General features: G+C 32.4%; 1 protein-coding gene across 3 annotated transcripts in view; it reads left to right on the plus strand.

The window, feature by feature from the left end:
- LOC145683706 (uncharacterized) overlaps nucleotides 1-12,463 on the plus strand; it is a 169,118-nt gene that overhangs the window by 101,905 nt on the left and 54,750 nt on the right. For all 3 annotated transcript variants that reach the window (XM_081755143.1, XM_081755144.1, XM_081755145.1), the window contains exons 31-34: nucleotides 1,811-1,945; nucleotides 5,292-5,345; nucleotides 8,634-8,651; nucleotides 11,163-11,228. In XM_081755143.1, the coding sequence (XP_081611269.1) occupies nucleotides 1,811-1,945; nucleotides 5,292-5,345; nucleotides 8,634-8,651; nucleotides 11,163-11,228 (273 nt within the window). The remainder of the gene's footprint in view (nucleotides 1-1,810; nucleotides 1,946-5,291; nucleotides 5,346-8,633; nucleotides 8,652-11,162; nucleotides 11,229-12,463) is intronic.

A 12,463-nucleotide genomic window follows, 5' to 3' on the forward strand; every position in this document is an offset into this window, starting at 1 on the left:
TCATGCAGGAACTTTAGTATAATTTCCTTTCTTCTCTCTTAATCTTGTTTTCTCTCCTAACATATGTAGATTGGCTTGAAATGGTCCGAACAATATGGGTACCAAGTCAGAAACAGCAGAAAAATAACACTACAAACTTGGCAATAGTGATGTACGAAATTTCTGTTTAATCAACGTATTTTACTACGTTTAAGCTACTAATCATGGGTATTGTGTATTTCGAAATTCTCTAAATAACAACCTGATACCGTGTTTATGAAATGTCTCTATTATTTACAAGCTTTCTCATACAGCATCTACTTTAAGGATACAATAACAACTATCGATGAACAGGTAATATAGATTAACGTTTGTTTTGTATTGAATGAATAGTTATTTTAATAAATTCTGAACACTAAATATGCTTAAATGTGGTTATTATTGATAACGCTTAGAGAGAAAATTTGCCATGCATTTACTCAAATCTGTCACTCGTCAATACTCGCATTTAGTAACGGCTGACAGTATCATTAATATAGCTAATGACGACGAACAAGCTCAGACGGTCTCTAACAAATACAATTTTGCTTTCAAGGTACAATGAGATGCTTTCATCTCATAGTATCATGCTTTAATGAGATGGAGGTAAGATCGACCACTATAGTTTATATAATGTTACACTTAGACAGCTAACATACTGAGATCATTTTTACACAAAACTATATATTGGTAAGTTCCTCCTCTTGATCAGATTATTATGTGTGCGTGATCATACTGTGAACAGACGCATATATCCGAAAGTATAATTCAGTCCTCCGAAATCAGCAATTACCATGTTCCAGAGCACAATCTCTATTAATCTGAGACGTCGTAAACCAGCATTCTCCTTAAACATAGGCAATCTTTTCGCAAGAGATAACAAATAAGTATGTTGACGTCCTGCTTTCTGTTCCAGAGAGAATCTTCATATTTCTCGTTAGTTTCTTTATCGTACGCATTGAAAAAGCGTTAATTCAGATTACCTCGTTCATCTTATCATTTCCTTTTGAGCAGACTTGGATTAGTTTTGTGACATACTATTGAAAACATATTCATAATTTTATAATTACAAAATAACACTGGAAGACGCAATAAGAGCCTGGTACTAATTCGTAGCTTAGTGAGTAAGTGTAACCATTCTGTGTGCTTAGTCTTGGGTTCTAGTCGTGGTAAGAAGTTTGTTTCAGAAACTCTGAAAGTGATTCGGATAACACTATAAAATATGAAAGCCTTCTGAGATGCAACGGTAGACAAAAGGGAGAGATTCAAGAAGAACCTACGTCACTCCTGTATCCCGTAAAAGAATCGTATATGTCGTTAACTTATAAATTATGAACAATATACACAACCTAACTACAAACAACATACAATTAAATACATCGATACCATGTCAATTTATTTTCTTAGGTAGAAGAGTGTTTCAATAAAAGCTTTATATTAAATTGATTAATTGCAAAATGTAATTATTTAGAAAAAATAATATTTAATTCGTTCCAACCTTTCCATTGTAAAGCTGTATCAATATCACTTACAAAAATGATTTCTGAACAATTTATATTAAAGTTCTTATTGATAAACGCATTATACTTACTTAAAGAGCATGATAACTGTAGCATATCAATAATATTGCAATATATACATTGTATTCAAGGATGCATGTCTCAATATCATTAATTATAATTACGATTTATACCAGTTTAATGTTAATTTGTTTCATTTAATTAAATCAACTCTTAATTATTACTAATTAACGATATAATAATAAATGATTTTTACTATGTTTATGAATAAGGACAAGAACCTCCACCAGATGGAGACCAAAATCAACCCAACGGAGACAACGGTAAGAATAAGGACAACAAGGGTAAAGGCAAAAATGACGATCAAGATAATGGTGATGATGATACTAAAGATAAAGACAACAAAGGTAAGAATCATTTATTTTTTACTAGTACTATAAAAATCCTACGTCGAGGTTAGACTGAATTAAGGATATCTGAATAGTAAAAATTTCTTGCTTATTTGGCGTAGAAAACGATTGCCCTACAACGAGATATACATTCAACTAATCTATGGAAATAATCCGGACATTGCACACGTACACCATAGCTGAACGGTTCGTTTATGGCTATTTAACTGTAATAATCGGTTAAAGTTTGGTGACACTACGTACGGTATGGTTGTTGTTTTAAATACTACGATCATTCAAGCCTGCTTGTCCCTTGCTTTTCCTCTGCTTACTATTTCCTTTAAAACGGTCTGTATTTTCTCGCCATGCTCTTGACACTACGGAACGAGAAAAAACATTTCTCGCTAAATTTCTTAAACTGAATATTCTTGAGTTTCTTAAACTGAATACTGTAGCATATATTGACATAAATCGAAGTCGTCTTCTTTGCATGTTTTACTCATTTTGAAATTTACTGATTGCTTCAAGAGGACTTGCCTTGTAGTTATACGAGATCGCGGTGTCTCAGTGATAGAGTGTTCACCTCTGTTGCATGAGTTACTTAGTTCGATCCCAGCTCGCACCAAGTGAGTTTTGTGGTGGACAAACACCGTGTGCGTAGGTTTTCTCGAAGTTCGTCTGTTTCCTCCCACTTTCTTAAGTCCACCATTTCATTCATTTCTCATCATCACTGTCAGCTTACCTTGGCAGGCATAACCGTGGGACGTAAATCTTAAAGATCTCATTTCATTTACTCATAGTTACATATTCTCTACGGTAATATCTACATACTTGCAGAAATCAGACACTAGCGTATTTATATGTACATTATGCGTTCCATCTCAACTTCAGTGTATGTATTAATAAATGTAAGTACCTATTCCTTACCTGCCTAGTAAAATTTTCTCATGCGAAAACAATATACATTGATTTCATCAAACGTTTATCATATTTGTACAATGTAATTACAATATTGGTAATCAATCTTCTTACTATTCACGTTTTTATGGTTCAAATTAACATTAAAAGTATTTCATTACGTATATTTTTTTCTAAATAGCAATTAGAAAATATTTTATAGGAGAAATTTCCATTAAATGAAAATATCATAACTGGTGGACCATGACTCGAGAACCAAAAATCTAGACACAACATTATTAAGTTATCTATAGTCTACAGATGTAATGAGTGAAAATAATCACTTATGATAGGTTGCGATATACAAATTCTTGCACTGATATTTAAGAGAAAAATCAAATTAAGTACGAACATCAAAAAATAGGTGCACTTTGTCTATTCAACTTACTTCTTATCAAATAATTCATCAAAACTAAAATATTATTCTGTTCTTGAGTCCAACATGGTTCACAAGATAATATGTGCGATAAAATTATAGTAAACTACATAATATTTTAGCTTCCAAGAATAATTTAAAAACACAAATATGAACTATACCAACATATAAAAGCACATTCAACTCAAAAGCTTGCGGCGAGCAAGGTTGTGTAACACGTGGTCTGCTGTCGAACTGAGTGTTTAACAGGATCGCACACAAACAAACATACATGCATTTGCCAAGGGTAAAATTGTGATCTCCTATACTTATTCCAGGAGCTAATAAATGAACACACTAACACGGTTAACATAAATCGTTTTGCTTCTATACAGGAATTAGGGGAAGGCATTCTACCTTTGAAACAATGCACCTTTGAACACCTGTGCTTTTCTCGAATTCAGAGCTATCTAGGTGCAGTGATTAAAATTCGTTTGAAAAAGTAAATGAAAGAAGCACTACAAATGCGTTTGGCTGTTGTTTACTGACTGTTGTTCCTAGTAATGTTCCTTTTAATTTTTTTCACCCCCAAAACGAAGATTCTTTCTAGTTACCTTTTGAGTTTTTTTGCTCTTCGGTTTTCGCAACTTGTGATATTTATTTGTCCAAACTTGGGGTAGAATCATTGGTGAATACAGTAATATTTTTAGTTTTAACTTCTGTTCAATATTTAAGCTAGCAAAGAACCTTTTTTCGTAATGGTGGCCCTCTTGTACCTACGAACATTAATGCATCGTGTACCTTTGAACGATAAATTATGTTGTTTAAAGCTACACAGTGTAAGTAGTTAAAACAATTGATATATTTTATATAGGTTAGCTTAGGATATAAAGTTATTAATTATAATTTTAAGTAATTTCTAAATATAAAATAAGTATATTTAAATTATAATAAATAATTAAATAAATAATTATAAAATAAGTATAAGTAGAAAAATGCCGAGTTTCAAGTCATGTGGGGTTGGATTAAGACACACAACACTCATGTACGGTTCAGTAAATTCAGTTGCCGATTAACGTTTGAAATTTCAAGCAGCTTTCTTGTCGATATATAATTAGCCAACACCTCTTCCGCACTGCATACCTTGGCTTTGTTCTTGATAGTAACATATCATTCCTATTCAATGCTGGTCTACTGTTTGATTCTGAAAAGGAATGTTCCATTGCATTCTTTCTTTTTTTCGCCAACGATCGGAATCCAATGAATACTCGAATTCCAATGCATCATGAAGATATTATTATATCAATATTTAAAAAAAAAGTTAATAGTTAATACTAGTAACGAAGGTAATTAACTTTTCATTTCTTATGCTTACTATTACTCTTTTGTATCTGTTTTAAATACTACTGTTAATTACAAGCTATGTAACCAAATGCTTTTTACAGAAGTACTTGAGAAATTCAAATTGACAAAATAGTTTGAGCAATATTCGTAACATCCATTATTTTCAATCTTTTGAATAGCTTAACTTCTCTGTCCTGACTGAAGTATTTAAAATTAAGTTTAATATTTATGTAGAACACCTACTGATCACGTTATTATACAATGTCAAAGTCGTTGGTTTTCACTCTAATTTGTACATCGTGTCAGAGTTTAAAGGCTTACTAAAGGCTCGGAAGTCGACAGTTCGTTTTGCAAGGAATGGATTTAAAGCAAATTTCGGCACAATCGTAGATGTTAGTTCCTCCCTTACAAAACTTCATACCTGTCACTGTGTATTTGATAAATATGTATGATAGTGTGTGTTTTGAAACAGAAAACCTGGAAAAGGCATTTTAGTTTACGTAATATAAGCTTGTAGGTAAAAGATATTTAATGAAAGATGAATGAAATGAAAGTGAATTAAAGAATGAGTTTTAGGATAAACAAACAAACCATTCAAAACTCTCAAATATATTAATATTAAAGTGACTATGCAAAAAAAATCTTATAAGCTATAATAGAACAACACTACCTATTTATATATATATATATTACAAATGCTCTTTTCAGCCAAGCTCAGAGCACCTTGGGCTTCTGAAGAGGTTTTTGAACCAGATAAGAAAGGTAACAATTTATTCATCTTATTAATAATAAGAACTACTTCTCTCAAGTTAAGTCAAACACAAATTAAATGTGACATGGTAAATGTAAAAGATTTACTTGTTATGATTTTCAACTTCATAAAATGTATCCATGTAATATGTGTTCCTGTCACCATGCGTCTTCAGGTAGCGAATCGAAAAGAAGACCTCTGGATATAGCAGTTACCTGCGAATATATTAAATAAGCAGTGACAGGCAGATGGCAACGGTAGTCCTTTAGTTTGGGGGTTTGGTGTGAGGCTAACAACCTGATTCTGTAAAAAAAAAAAAGTAATTTTCAGAAGCATTGACGAAAGCCACGAACCAGGAGAGATAACATGGCACGACCTTAGCAAAGTAAAATGAACATGAGATTTGAAATATGAAATTTAAAAAGTCTTTATAGAGCAGGCACGTAAGAAACCGTAACGAATGAGTTAGAGAAATATAGAAACTTTGCAACATCCAAAACATTTCAAGAGCACAAGATTTCTTTACTGTGACATTCATAAATATACTTGGACCTCACAGTTGGAAAAATACACAATAAAATAGATCAAGTTTTGATAGATACAAGAGAACAGTGTAGTATAATTGATGTTCCGTCAGTTAGAGAAGTTGACTGTGACACTGATCACTGCCTGGTGGCTGACATAATAAGAGATTATCCTTGAACAGAGCAAATATTCAACATCTGAAGACGAAAATGTTTAATTTGAAGAAATTAAAAGAGTGTCAGGTGTGAGAGGAATACTAAGGTGAAATCAAATATATTCTCGACTTTAGAAAGTCTGGAGTCACTAGTGTTGAAGATACTTTGATTCAAAGTAGGAATAGCATTAAAATTTCAGCAAACAAAAATTAGTGCACGCCAAAATACATAGCAGTAAACCAAGGTTCGACCGGGAATGCACTCAATTAGCAGAGAAGAGAAAATAGGAAATACTTAGATGGCTATGGAATACGAACAATAAAACTACACAAAATTTCGTTGACGTGAGGCGGAAACTTCCAAAACTTAAAACAAAGTAAAATGATTTTTGAAAGTTAAATTACTAAACTTAAAGGTAATAGTAAAAACGAAATCGAGACATATATAAGAGAATCAACTAACTTAAGAAAGGGTATCAACCTCATGGTTATATATCAAAGAGAGCCTCACTCATATAGATAGCACTTTGAAAAGATAGAAAGATTTCTTCTACGATTTACTTAGCACGCAGAAAAGAAATAATGTTCGCAAAAAAAGAAAAGTGCAAATACCATAAGTGTATATTCTATAGCCCAATCGAACAGAAGTACAAATCACAATACAAAGATTAAAGAAACAGAAATCTCTGGATGTAGAAGAAATGTTGACTGAGTTAATTTTAGCTGGAGAGGAAAGATTGTAGAACAAGACACACAAACTCAGGGGCGTAAATAAGAACCCCGTAGACCCCGCATTACGGGGGCCCGAAACCATCACGGGGCCCGAAATCGTGATGTAGGACGTAGAGAAGGGGCCCCATTCCACGTTGTCTGCGGGGTGGCCCCCCAAGCCCTTAGTTACGCCACTGCACGAACTCATTCTCCTAATTTGCATCGAAGAGGTACTGACACAAGAGATGAAAAATCAAGCATTGATCTAATTCTCAAGAAAGGCCATAAAACTGATTGTAATAATTATCGAAGCATTTCTTTCCTTCCGCCATCCTATAAAATCCTTTCAAACATTCCATTAGCAACATGCAGACACGCAGATGGAATTTTCGGAGATTATCACTGCAGATTTAGAAGAAATCGATAGACTATAGACCAGATATTTAACATTAGACAAGTATTCTAAAAACATCGGAATGCAATAACGCGATACTTCAATTATTTATCGATTTTAGAAAGGATTACAATTCGGTTAGTAGGAAATTTGTACAATATTCTTACAGATTTTTAATAATGAAAATCCTAGTTAGATTAATGAAGATGGGTTTAAGTGAATGCAAAAATAAAGTTTGAGTAGAAACATCCTTGTCCACAAGCTTTCATGTCGTGAATGATCTGAAACAAGATGAGTTTTCGTCGTTATTATTCAACTTTGTTCTGGAGTACGTTATAAGGAAAGTCAAAGACAGCAATCAGAGTCTAGAGCTGAACGATATTCACAAAATTATATCGTATTCTGATTATTTGAATATGATAGGAGAGAAATAGAAAGAAACATTAATAACCTATCAAACACTTGTAGGAACATGTATTTGAAAGTAAAGGCTTATTTAAAAGATACCTAGAAATTCGCCGTTTTCGTAACATTGCAAGATATGAATGCGTCAAAATATCAAATAACACCTTCGACAAAATAGGTGCTTTCAAATTGCTAAGATCAAAAAACCCGAACCATATCCACAAATAAATTTAATGTGGAAAGAAGCAGGACATTTGCGGTATTATTCACTTCAAACCTTTTGTTTTCTTAAATTCTGTCAAGGAATTTGGGTTTAAAATATATAAAACGGCAAACTTGTCATTTCTGATGTAGGTTGCGAAACATAGTAGCTTACTCTGAAGGACGGAATATGGCGAATTCTGAGACAAATATTCGGACCCAAAAGAGACTCGAGTGGGGAATGGTGGAAACTTCATAACGAAAAACTGCATAATTATACCGTTTACCAAAATATTGTTCACCACGTCCAACAGTCTCAGATGGGCAGGCCATGTTGCTAGAATAACAGAAAGTAGGAACACTTTCGAAGTTTAAACTGGAAATCTTATCGAAAAACGATGATTGGGAAGACATAGGCGCAGATTTGAGGACAATGTTAAGATGGAACTTGTAGAAAAGGAATACAAATAAGAAACTGGATCCAGTTGGCTAAGGGCACACATGGATGGCAAGCTTTTGTGAACCTGAAATTGAACCTCCGAGTTCCATAAGATATAGAGTTACTTAGTTAGTTATAAATAATTTTATATACTAAGTGTATCAAATTTAAATAATATCGTATTTTTCTCTAAAATTCCGAACTTAAAAGAGAAATCTTCTCATATAGGATAAATTATTACTCCAAAAAACACTAACAAGGTATTCAACTACAATATGTTGAATCATGTAGACATAGAGAGGAGCATGGTTTCGGCAGGTGAAAAATATTTAATGTATAAGAACTTCTTTATGCATAGAACATAAGCATTGTTTTCAATGTTTTAGATCTTAGGGTTGGAGTTGAAACTATAGTATCGATGATTTCTTGATAAAAGTAAGTAAGAAATAATTCATTTTTTCTCTTTTCAGATGGAAAAAAGAAGAAAGGTATTTCAAAATAAAATTTTATTTCACACCATCTCGTTCTTGACAAAAATTACTTGAATTAGTTTTAGAATTCGTTTTAATTGTAAATTGTTTCTGCTTTCATAATACTTAACAATGATTTTTTCATATTACGTGGTATCTTTCTGATATCTCACTTAAAAACAGTATTACAAAGATCACTGAAATCATAAGAGTGTGTTTGAATTCAACTTTCTTCTTACATCTACGGTGGAAACTGTTTCTCCCAACCTGTAATAGACAAAACAGAACATTAAATGCAACGAAAATATACTCTTAGAATACATGATTTGAAAATAAAATAGTATTTAATCTGCAATGATTTTTTATTATCATGTCGGGTTAAAGTTAAGTTTCAAATTTTCATCTATTATATAATGGACATTTAAAAATGGTTTTAATATTTCGATATGATGGTTCTCTGTAATCTGATTTGTGTTAAACTTTGACATATACCTAGTGTTATTTTAACTCCATTTTACTTTTGAGCGAATTATTAAAATAGTAGTAGGTAAGTACCTTCTTACCATAATCAGTAATCGTTTTAGAAGCATCGTCGGTATTTTTATACAAGTTCCCAAACAACTAGAATTAAAAGAAACATTTTCTTTTTCTAAACGCACATGACGCTTACGAGAGATAAGAAAGCTTGACACAAATTATTTTTAAGTGCTGCGAGATACGAAATAGAGTTGGTGACAAATAAAATCTCAGTGAACATAGCAAAAACAGACGACAGCACTTTTACTCATTCATAAACTCTTAAAACTATTCTCGTAAAACACTGCCGGAAATATCCGTAAAACACTGTCGCTCGGTACTTGATACAAAATGAAAATACACTGTATTTCGGATAAAATTTTGCTCATACAAAACACATAGAAACATATTCAAATTATTAATATGGATTACTTAAATATTTATTTTATCCGTACAAAACAATGCGCACATTACAATGTAACTATTTATAATTTACATGCAAAAATCCGAGATTAGTATGATTCATTTTCCAAGTCCCTGTTCTTAGCAAATAAAACGTTTGCTGACCACTGACATATTTAGTATACCGAGCAAGAGCTCGATCGGTTGCAAATCTGAGGAAACGTGAGCCTCAAGGAAATTAGTGAATTCCACTACTGTCATTAGTCAAAACCCAATAACTAGGGTTTATTGTAGAAGCTGGGAACGAAGCAATAGCCTCCAGAATCATTTAGAGTCCAGACTAAAATGATAAACTGCTGGACTGAAAGGTGCGGTATGTACCAATCCTAGTGATGCAAGATAGGAACTAAACATTCAAGATAGTATTGTAATGGATTGATGTCGCAGATAAAGTTCAGTAGAGGAAGATTTCACACGCATTCTAATCATAATATATAATTTTAAAACACTAAACTTTAAAAAATCATTTACAGCTGTTACTAAAAAATTATGTACAAAAACAAACTCGTGTTAGAATAAATATGAAACATCCCTGAAATATATCAATATCCGAGATCTCGTCTATTTACATTTTTAGTCCTTGGCTCATGTAAGACTCCTAGCACCTTATTAACTAAAAAAAGGTCGAAGACAATCTAGATCAGATATAACGCATGAGTTCACCAGTTACCCCTTGCAGGTTCCTGTCGGTACTCGGTAGTTTGCAAATCTTATCCGGGTTCGCACTTAACTTGTTGGCACTTAGCAGTGAAACGGGGAAAACGTAAAAATTAACTATGGAGTTTATGCTACAAAGATCAGTAATTATGATTGTACATAGTTTATCTTTAACACCCCAAAGGTTGAACTCATATCCTTCTGCAATCATCGGCTTAAATACATAATGAGCAAATAAAAGCGTTGCAGCATTTTCACACAATTATAAGAGTAATTAAAATGAAATGAAATAATTAACTTTTACGTCTCAAGATTATATCGGATAGGCTAAAGAAGAAGGTGATTATGAGATATGAAGAAAAATGGTGGAACGAAGAAAGTGAGATGAAACGGGAGAACTCCGAAAAACCAAAGGTACATTGTGTTTGGTTACCATAAAGTTCACTTCTCGCAAGCTGAGATTGAACCAAGAACCCCAGACACCAAAGCTGAAGTCAGAATCACTTAGCACAATTATCGCAATAATAAAGAAGTTTGTCATCTTTTCGATATTGTGTACCTGAAAGATTTTTTTTTATGAAAGTGAAAGAGCTTGTGTAATACACATTGTGCACTAAACTGATAGGTATCGGAATAATGCAAATATTATAAAATGTACAATTTTATACATTACAAAATTTATAATAATGTGCATAAAAGCATCATACAACAGTAATTACCACGTCAGAACAAAATCTGTTTAACAAACAACTTGATTCCATCACAGGATACACATGACTTTAATTACCACTGCTCATTTCTTACGTTTTAAATAAAATATATATGAAAAACATTTTGATTATGATTCTTAAGAAAATATGTTATGATTTCTCTTATTATTTTATTATTTTCTAGACGGGAAAAAGCTTAGTGACAGTCTCAAGGAGCTACTGGAATGTTTAGGATACAGTGATGATGAATGTAAGTAATAAGCTGGAAATATAGTTTTCCTATCAACATTTTATTTCTACTTACCAATAAGAGAAAATGTTTTACTGTAAAAGTGAAAAAATTAACAAAATAAATAGCCTTTCCCACAATATTAAGTTAGATTACGTGAGTTAATATCACGTTAAATATCTTTTGTGAAACAAAATGTACTAGAACAACCATAGGTAAAGCTTAACCTGGAGAATTTAAACGTGATAAAAGAAACTACACAGTAAGTTAAAATACGAGAAATCAGAAACAAATTCAAATTTTCGATTTATGTTTAAAAACAATAAAAATGTTTGAATAATATTCTGTGCTATGCACTCGCCATTATTGTAACTAGTTATACTGACAGTCTCCTATTCGTTGCAGATTGCAGGCTCAATTTTGATTCATTAAAAACTCTAATTGGTTATATTTTAAGTGTATGATACTAACACACACTCCACGCCATATATATATATGCAGTTATTCAACGCCTCCTTATACGTAACATTGCATTGATTTAACCCTTTGTGTCCCACTGATTACCCTAAGAACTGCCTTTTCCAATACTTTCTTTCTGCTTTCCCTGATTATACAATAGAGACCAAGTCGCAGGATTTATTACTTCTGCTACCTCCTACAGAGAATGCAATTAATTCTTACCTGTAGCAATAGAATACCAAGAAATTCTAACATCAATCATTTTTGGTATTTGAAGATTGATCTTTTGTTGTGTTGTAACGCTTGACAACACAGCGCAGTTCTTAGATCTTGTTTCCCTTCAAGATTACTGCTGATTTAGAAAGCACGCGCAAATAATTTATCATATCGTGCAATATTAATATATTTAAGTAATATAAATAGAGAGTGGGGTAACCTGTTTTTAAGAAAGTTGATAGATTTTTAAAATATTGAACACGTATTACATAAATTTTTAAATTACAGTTCCATTTCTCAAATTATTCCATTATTCCGATCTTCTTGTTCCAGCCTGTGTATAAAACAGTTTCGGTAACATTTAGCAGATATTTTCTGATAACATGAAAAGATAAGAATTACAGGCCAATTAGGTTGTAGAAATACTTCCTTTCGGTGCTATGAGCAGCCCACAATTTGTCAGAAACATGCACAAACAGCCATAATTCAAGAACTAGATGTCGAATTGAAGTCGGACAAAAGGGCATAGATGTCCGTTGTTTTTAATCATAGATTCTATTAATGCATAACTGAATGTGGTG

This window comes from Thermobia domestica, chromosome 4 (assembly GCF_964235325.1).
Source record: "Thermobia domestica chromosome 4, izTheDome1.hap1.1, whole genome shotgun sequence".
Lineage (NCBI taxonomy): Eukaryota > Metazoa > Arthropoda > Insecta > Zygentoma > Lepismatidae > Thermobia > Thermobia domestica.